The 9,845-nt window shown below is 44.7% G+C and overlaps 1 protein-coding gene and 1 pseudogene across 1 annotated transcript; one reads left to right on the top strand and one right to left on the bottom strand.

Annotated features, from left to right (window-relative positions):
- The first annotated feature begins 3,317 nt into the window (after window positions 1–3,317).
- LOC135336374 (uncharacterized) lies at window positions 3,318–5,295 on the top strand (annotated as a pseudogene).
- A 49-nt stretch (window positions 5,296–5,344) lies between these two features.
- LOC135336264 (uncharacterized) lies at window positions 5,345–8,641 on the bottom strand. The gene is made up of 7 exons (XM_064532019.1): window positions 7,903–8,641; window positions 7,294–7,850; window positions 6,775–7,226; window positions 6,445–6,650; window positions 6,226–6,378; window positions 5,985–6,173; window positions 5,345–5,924 (listed from the first exon to the last, which is right to left on the bottom strand). Exons 4-7 carry the CDS (start codon window positions 6,490–6,492, stop codon window positions 5,619–5,621), a joined length of 696 nt encoding a protein of 231 aa, XP_064388089.1. The 5' UTR covers window positions 6,493–6,650; window positions 6,775–7,226; window positions 7,294–7,850; window positions 7,903–8,641; the 3' UTR covers window positions 5,345–5,618.
- Between the last annotated feature and the right edge of the window lie 1,204 nt (window positions 8,642–9,845).

Here is a 9,845-nt window from a genome sequence, read left to right as displayed (position 1 = left end):
AGAAACACAGCGTGCACACCCTTCCCACACAAACACACACACACAACACACACATGGCATGCACACACCCCCAACACACACACACACTCTACACACACAAAAACCACACACACACACACGGCATGCACACCCCCCCACACACACACCACACACACACCAACACACAACACGGCGTGCAAACCCCCACACACACACACACACAAACACGGCGTGCACACCACACACGCACACACACACACACACGGCGTGCAACACCACACACACACACATACACACACACGGCGTGCACACCCCCTACATACATACACACACACACACACACAAACGGTGTGGGTTACGCCTTTGGTGTCTACGCTGTGTGTGGTGTGTGTGTGCGTGTGTGTGTGTGTGGGGGGGGTGTGCACGCAGTGTTTGTGTGTGTGCGTGTGTGGTGTGTGCAAAGACGTGTGTGTGGTGTGTGTGTGGGGGTGGGTGTGCATGTGGTGTGTGTGTGTGGGTGTGGGTGTGCACGCAGTGTTTGTGTGTGTGCATGTGTGGTGTGTGCATGTGTGGTGTGCACAAGCTGTGTGTGTGTGTGTGTGTGGGGGAAAATGTGCACGCTGTGTGTGTGTGGTGTGGACGCCTGTGTGTGTGTGGGGGCCGTGTGTGTGTGGTGTGTTGGAAGGGGGTGTGCAGGCTGTGTAGTGTGTGCGTGTGTGTGGTGTGTTGTGTGTGTGTGTTGGGAGTTTGTGTGTGTGGGGGGTGTGTACGCAGTGTTTGTGTGTGTGCGCCGTGTGTGTGTGTGTGTGTGGGGGGGAGGGGGTGTGCACGCAGTGTTTGTGTGTGCATGTGTGGTGTGTGCAAGCTGTGTGTGTGTGGTGTGTTGTGTGTGTGTGGTGTGTGTGTGTGTTTGTGTGTGTGTGAGGGGGTGTGTACGCTGTGTTTGTGTTTTTGTGTGTGTGTGGTGTGTGTGTGGGGGGGGTGTGCACGCCGTGTTTGTGTGTGTGTGTGTTGTGTGTGTAAGCCGTGTATGTGTGGTGTGCGTGCACACCCCCCCACACACATACACACATACACACCACACACACACACACACACACACACATACACACCACACACATATGGCTTGCACACACCACACACTCACACATCACACGGCCTGCACACCACCTCCCCTCACAAACCGCATGCACACCTACACACACACACACACAAACACGTGCACAACATACACACACACACACACAACACACCACACACACACGGCTTGCACACCCCACACACACGCACACATCACACGGCCTGCACACCACCTCCCCACACAAACCGCATGCACACCTACACACACACACACAAACACGTGCACACCATACACACACACACAACACACCACACACACACGGCTTGCACACCCCACACACACGCACACACCACACGGCCTGCACACCCCCTCCCCACACACATCACACACACGGCGTGCACACCCCCCCACACACACACACGGCTTGCACACCCCACACACACGCACACACCACACGGCCTGCACACCCCCTCCCCACACACATCACACACACGGCGTGCACACCCCCCCACACACACACACGGCTTGCACACCCCACACACACGCACACACCACACGGCCTGCACACCCCCTCCCCACACACATCACACACACGGCGTGCACACCCCCCCACACACACACACCACACACATACACACACACACAAACACACGGCGTGCACACCACACACACACACAACACACCACACACCACACTCACACGTCTTGAACATGCACACCCCCTCCCTACACACACCACACACATACACGGCGTGCACACCTCCCCCCCACACACACACACACACACACAAACACGGTGTGCACACCACACACACAAACCACACCACACACACAAACACGGCATGCACACCAAACACACACACACACCACACACGGCGTGCACACCCCCCCACACACACACACGGCTTGCACACCCCACACACACGCACACACCACACGGCCTGCACACCCCCTCCCCACACACGGCGTGCACACCCCCCCACACACACACACCACACACATACACACACACACAAACACACGGCGTGCACACCACACACACACACAACACACCACACACCACACTCACACGTCTTGAACATGCACACCCCCTCCCTACACACACCACACACATACACGGCGTGCACACCTCCCCCCCACACACACACACACACACAAACACGGTGTGCACACCACACACACAAACCACACCACACACACAAACACGGCATGCACACCAAACACACACACACACACCACACACGGCGTGCACACCCTCTCCACACATACACACACACACAAACACGGCGTGCACGCCGTGTTTGTGTGTAAGCCGTGTGTGTGTGGTGTGCGTGCACACCCCCACACATCCACACATACACCACACACTCACACACACACACACACCACAGGCTTGCACACACCACACACGCACACACTGCACACCCCCTCCCCGCACACACGGCGTGCGCACCCCCTCCACACAGACACTAATGACATGGAATTTTGTTATAATGATATTCATGCGCGCGAGCGTGGGTGGCTAACGTCTGCAATTACTAGTGAGGGCGGAGCTTGGGTCACATGACACTGTACTTTGTACTTAACCGCTTTAGCCGACGGCATGGCTACTGATAAATTTCAAAAAATAATAATTATTGTGCACGCTGTCCCTACAGGTACCAGTACATGCGCATTGAGCTGCTCTTCCACGTGGTATTTTTAATATTTTGCTTCGAGGTACGGTTCCATCAGAATTGTCGAAAGAAAAGTGACCGTTTTATAATTGCTACAAGATCTTCCTAGTACAACCTCAGGGGGAAGCTAAAGTGAGAATATCTATGCTTATGGCCTTGTAGAGTGAGAGGACAGTGACTGAGGACAGTGACTGAGATCATACCCTGCAGGTACCAGCACATGCGCATTGAGCTGCTCTTCCACGTGGTATTTTTAATATTTTGCTTCGAGGTACGGTTCCATCAGAATTGTCGAAAGAAAAGTGACCTTTTTATAATTGCTACAAGATCTTTGTAGTACAACCTCAGGGGGAAGCTAAAGTGAGAATATCGATGCTTATGGCCTTGTAGAGTGAGAGGACAGTGACTGAGGACAGTGACTGATATCATAGATAGTAAAGGGAAGGGATTGGAAACACATGGATTTTGCGCGGCCCATGCGTGTCGCACCGGAAATTGACAGGAAGTACAGCTTGATGCTTTTTTATTGGAAATCTTTGCAAGAGAATGGCTACTACTTTGCCTACTACTTTGCATACGAGTATGAGTGTCTCTCCGTGTAAGTTTTTATTATTCTACAAAGTCACCTAGCTATTATAATTGCTTAGACTATAAAGCTCAAGTGTATGGTAGTATAGTAGCCTTAACCCCATTTCCTTGTACTTTTTGCAGCTGTTTCTCTTGTTAATGTTCTGTCTGCTGTTCAAAAAGTTGTTAATGATGACATGTTCACCAAAGTCTCCAGTCAGAATGCAAGGGCTGTCCTTTTAGCTGGGACAATGATGACAGAGTGGCTGAAGAACTCGTCTCACGAGCAACAGGCTGATAAGTTTTGCTCCACTCTTGTTTCCCCCATTGATATGAAGTCAACTGCAGCCTCAAGGGAGTCTTTCTGGCAGCGATACCACCGGTTGAGATGCTCTCAAATCTATTGTTCAAATTGGAAAGAATTTTTGAAGGAACTAGATGTAAATGCTTCTCCTCTGTTTTACCAGTGTGTTGGAGACCGTTTACTCGACGAATTGGTGAAGCTGGCAAGTCCAATAGATAAGCAGGACTCCAATGAGGTAACAAATCTAAACGAAATGGAAATGAATGCCCTCAGATACGCAGCTGGCTATGTGCCAAGATCTCTTTTAAAAAAATTAAAGAAATCTGCTAATCTGCTTAACCCTTTCCCCGTTTTAATTAAAACAAGAAAATACAGAATAAATAACAATTTTCTTTAAAAATTCATATATCATGAACCATACATTGAAATGACTTGTAACTATTTCCTACAGGTAGCGCAGACCCCAGAGGTATCTTGACACCATCTTCGTTACCTAGCAACTGACCACCCCCACTAATTAGCAATTGTTTACAAACATTCACAATTATGTACACAAATAATATTGTATGAGGGCACAAAGTGGCTAAAGACACTAAATACACTAAATAAGTGTTCTCAATGTTCTCACGGTGACATGGTTCAATGAAGATCTGCATAAAGTTCTCTGTGAGGTCGTACCAGCAGATGCCCTTTTCCCAGGAAATGTTTTCTTCACCTACACACAGGTTTACAAGTTCAATGGTGGCTCAATGGTGGCTCATGATGTCCACTGCTGTACTAACTAGCCTAAATACAGTTATACTGAAGCCTACAAGACTACATATGCTACTCTAGACTTACCAGATCCAAGAAGTTTATCAATCGCAGGAGCTTCTTCCTCAGGCCTTCAGGCTCGATATTCTTTAGCTTGAGGTAGCTTCTTATCTATCTATGATCCCAGTCACTATCCTCTCACTCAATAAGGCCATAAGCATTGATATTCTCACTGTGTAGCTGCTCTAGAACCTTAGAACCTCACTAAGGTTGTACTACGAAGATCTTGAAACATTATCAAACGGTCACTTTTCTTTCGACATTATTGTACCAAGCGTACCTCGAGGCAGCATATTAAAGATACCATGTGAAAGAGCAGCTCAATGTGCATGTGCTGGGACCTACAGTGTGTGCATAGCTCCAACACAGCGTACACAGCAAATTTTTGAAAATTACCACTAGAGTGGCCGTCATATGACGGCTTGAACGGGGAAAGGGTTAAAGAAGAACTACAACTTTGTATCTGGGACCTCCTTGATGATGAAAAAGAAGGTGGCACAGCAAATGATTGGGTTGATGCCATTGATCGTGGGGGATTGACCCGTGTAAATGAAATGACGTTTCAGGTATTTCTTGCCATGGAATTGGAGTTACGAAAGCATTTAACAGTAAAACGATGTTTTGATCTGGAGCAGATATGCAAGTTTGTTGTAGGCAATGACGACGTTTTGTTTTATTGGTCGATTGTGGGAGGAGATTGGGAACAAGAAGAGAGCCCACAATTACTAAAAACAATTACTAAAACTAGTTGCTGATTTATATATCACAATAAGAGGTTTCTCTTTTGCAAGTGTTTGGGTAGAGAATTACAAGTCTTCAACGAAAACAAGCCTTCAAAAGAGCAAGGCACTGAGGAAGAAACTGAACTCTACATGAACGTATAATTTTAGTATAATTATAGTAAGTATAATAATTATATCCTGTATAATGGCCCTTATAACATGAAAATTTAATGTTGGGAAAACAGCTGCATGCATCGCATGGATATATAGAAATTGGCAATGCGGGTATGTGATTACAAAAATTAATTTTTTCTAGTCTTGCGACGTTTAGATAATGGTGTGTTAGGTAATGGTGTGTTCTCTTTATCAGTCAAAATACTTTCATTACTAAATCCTCTGCAATTACCCTTGGCAGGACCTTGAGGAATTTGGGTAGACCTTGAGGAATTGATCACTCTTAATGCCTGCATGTTTTTTTCAAATTCGGCAACGGTGGGATTGTCGTGTGTCCCTCCCCTTTGTCTTTGACATCCAAAAAAATTTTCTAGGGGGTCTTGGCAGATCCTTTGAGTAAGAAATGACTTCACCCCAGGAATTGTAAATACAAATCTCACCAACTCGATAAGAGAGAAAACTGAACAGAAAAATGGTTTTCATTCGAAGTCCTAGCAATGTTTCTTGGCTCAGCTGCATCTTGTTCTGCTCCCTCTTGTTGAAAGCCCCTCTCTCTTTGACAGAAATCTCCCAGTTGTCCAGATATACCAAGAAGACATCCTTCAGCCACTATATGATATAAAATTTACTGATAAACCGTGCGTAATTGGTAATTGTTAGGCCTAATACTGTTAGCCTCTCATCCTCCGCACTTAAGTAGGGTAGCTGAAATGGTTTGCGTGACCTGGCACCAGCTGAATACTTCTTCACATTTGTGCAATCAAAGAATTTATCCATGAGTAGCAAGAAACAGGCTGTTCCTTCGGCTGCCTCTCCACCCCTTAAAGTAAGTGCCTTTGAAACGGACTCACTCAACACCTGTAGTGATTGCATACTTACAAACACATTAATAAATACACATAAAATTTACCTGTGCAGCTAAATCCACTCGCATTTTGGAAAAAGAGGTCATATGAAGGTGCTCGTACTTAAGCTTGGGTAGGACTCTTAGACCCAGACCACCCCTCTGGTCCTCTTCATAAAGAGTCACAACGTGCTGCCTCGTGATGTCTTTCCCCTCATTCTAAAAATAAACACATGTATGCCATTGAATACACGCCAGTATAGCTATATCTGCAAGTATACTTACCCACAGTTCTCTTTTTGTAGAGAATAGACAATTTCTAGCGGTTTTCATACGGTTTTCATAAGGTGAGGAGGATCTGAGAAGAAAAAAATTGGCCGACTCTCTGAGGTGTAGGGGTTCGTGATTTTGTAGAAAAATGAGTCGGAGGATTGGTGCAACTTCATGAATCCTCTGTTGACAGCACACCCGTCCATTGTGACACCTAGCACCTGAGTATAATAAAATTAATACTTATACTTGACACCTAGCACCTGAGTATATTACTTATTCTTGACACATAGCACCTGAGTATAATAAAATGAATACTACATAATTATACTTAAGTATACAAACCTTTAGTCCACAGTTTTCAATCCGGGAAAGAGCATTCCAGAATGGTGCGTACAGTTTGTCGTCCGTCAGAGAGCAACACGGGAACTGTGCGTACGCAAACTGCATCTTCGTAAATAGCCCTCGCACCATAAATACCATGACAGATCTGGCAAGGGGAGGTGACTGTTCAATGTCAGTGTCAAGAGACCGTAAGTAGACTTCCAAATGGTTGTTGATGTCACCAAGATTGGAAAATCCAATCAGCTCCCCCGAATGCTTGTTGAAAATTAAATCTTCTTTGACGTGCATTTCGTCCAGGAGAAGCAGTACGTATTTTTCTCGCTCTGGACAACTAGCAACCTTAGAAGCATCGATTAACATCTTATCCACCTTGACTGAAAATCCTGGCTTGGCACTAGCGAAATGAGTATAATCACGCAGGGTGCGGCTAGAATCCCACTCTCTCTCAAGAGCTGCAAAAGTAAGAGAGGAATCAACAAGTAGAATAAGACAGCATATAGAATTATGCTGAACACTTACATTATACGCTCCACTTGAATGATACTGAAGATACAAGCACCATCTGATCATGAGAGGATGGTAACGTACACCCTTGGCCTTCGAACTTGGCTTGGACATGGCTATTAATTGCTGCTCCCAGAACAGGCGTTGAAATGAGTTGGGAGGCAGAGAGTCAACTATGTCGGAATTCCTCTCAATAACTGTAGCGAGGTCATTGTGTGTCTCCTCACTCACAGTCATCAGTCATACCATTTTCTTCGAATTGAGTTTCGAGTTTCTTCTTCAGTCTCAAATTTCTTTTTGTCATCACTTTCACTTGTGAGTGAACCAGTTGTGAGTGAACCAGTTGTACTCGATCAACAAGTCCTTGTTTGGAGAGGAATCGATAGTTGGTTTTTTTTGATGGAGTAGAATTTTCCAGGCGCTTAGATTGTATTGTATTAGAAGAGAAGAGCGATGGCGAGTGCATTTTGGGCATCGTACACAGCTAGAAGATGGTGGTAGGAGGTAATGGCAGTCTCTATGCCTCACTGTGGGCTGACACGAGGATGTGTCAATCGTTGCAGAGTTTTGACCTGAAAGAAAGTAATGAAATATTGCACAAGTGCACATGTAATATTCACTTACCTTGGAGTGTTGAGTCCTTGTGTTTGATTACATTCAACAGTTTCTCTTCCTTGCTACCACAGCAAAGTTGACAGTTGGCGAAAAAATCCAGCAGGGTAGTCATGTCATCGATGGTTGATCGTTGGTGGGAGGCTCAACATTGATGGTGCATTCGGAGGAATGATTCGACCAACAAATGAAACGCTCCACGAGAGATCTTCTCATTAATGCGCAGAGAAACCTGTACAACTGGTGCTACATGTATACCTTCAGCCAGGCTCATTTTGCACAACAGCAAGAAGTGGAAGAGTTTTCTTCTCTAGCCTCATTCTTCTCTAGCCTCAGTTTCAACGCCTGTGTAGTAAGGAGCGGAGCGGAAAAAAAGTGTTGGATAGGAAGCTTCACTGTGTAGTCTGTGTCGTCTGTGTCTTGCTCCAGTGCCTTGAGAGGAATTGATATCGGGAATACTTTGATATCAGGTGTTAGCGATATCAGGTGTTAGCTTAATTGAACATGATTAATTGAACATGACAGCACACTTTTTTTGTAAAGTTTGAATTTTCTTCCTCCCATACCTAGGAAAGCAATTTACAGCAATTTTCGGGTAAGTTTGAATTAGCATATTTCCAAAACTATAACGGTTAGCAAGTAACGGTTAGCAAGGAAAATATTTTCTGACTGCACATGGGGATCATTAAGTAACATGTAGAACTAAACAATAGCCATGTTACAATCTATTGTTAACCAGCAACTCCCCCGCAAACAAATGTACTTTTGAATCCATATTGTCACACTGCTATGCAAATATCTAACAATAAACAGCATAATACTCAACTTGGCTATGCCTACTGCATATTTCAATGCTTCCTCTACACTCTGATCACTCTCAAGCAACCGTGACTACTTCCTAGCTCCAGATATTCCCCCACAAAGTTTCATACATCTCAAGTGAATTAAGGACTGGGTCCTTCAATTATTGCTGATTCAGCTAAAACGAAGCTCCGCCCACGCTTTTTACCAGCAATTATGTATAAAAATGGATCTCAAACTGCTTAAATCTTTAGCTCTAATTCCGGAGTCCTAAACGCTCCTTGAAGCACTTACTTTTTAGTGTAGTAGTTAGTTCTAAGGCTAGTACACACAGTAATATTCGGAAGGAGCCGGAAGGAGCCGTCTGCACTACGTAGAGTAAGTTATTAGCTTTTACATGTAAAAAATTAAGCTAGAAAACTATGTTTTATAGAATATCTCACCTTTAGTTGAAGGAACAGCTCCTTCCAAATATTACTGTGTGTACTAGCCTTAGAAAAACCCCCCTTAACGCAGCACTAATTCAAGCTGGCGCTGTGCTATATAGCCATGTTTTGCTTTCGCTGAAAAGTATTAGAGTGTTATAGTGTTATATTAGTTTCTATAATGAATTTTATAGTTAGTTAGCTTATCTATTATATTCACTGAGAAGGAAAGATCACTGAGAAGGAAAGACTTATTTACATGCATCTATTGTTGTTATTATTTATTGTATTATGTGGCTCAAGAAAGAAGAAAATTGATTCTTCCATTCAGTGTATAGAAGAAAAGACCTGTGTACATATCTATATTTTATATGGTAGTGTTTTGTGGCTTACCAGGCCCTCAAGACAAAGATGATTCTGCCAGGAGGATCGGATCCTGGATATTATTTTTTCACACATGGGCGCGCATGCGCATTACATCCATAGGAATAATTAAAGGGTGTGTCCAAAGAGATCAATTTCACAAATGGCTACTGCTAGCTAGCTGTTTTAATAACAGATATTTTCTGAGTATTGTAGCTAACAAAAACTAGCGATTTAGTGCAAGGCTAACTCTTATGTTGAATAGAAAGTTTGTGCGGACAGATGATGCTATGAAAGATTCTGAAGAGACTGCAACAGCCTTCAATGTGAGTCAAACTAGCCATAACTCGAGAAAGAAGCTTTAGT

The sequence above is a fragment of the Halichondria panicea genome, chromosome 5, assembly GCF_963675165.1.
Source record: "Halichondria panicea chromosome 5, odHalPani1.1, whole genome shotgun sequence".
Lineage (NCBI taxonomy): Eukaryota > Metazoa > Porifera > Demospongiae > Suberitida > Halichondriidae > Halichondria > Halichondria panicea.
Note: the sequence above shows the minus strand (reverse complement) of the source record. Positions and strands in the feature narration are given on the sequence as shown.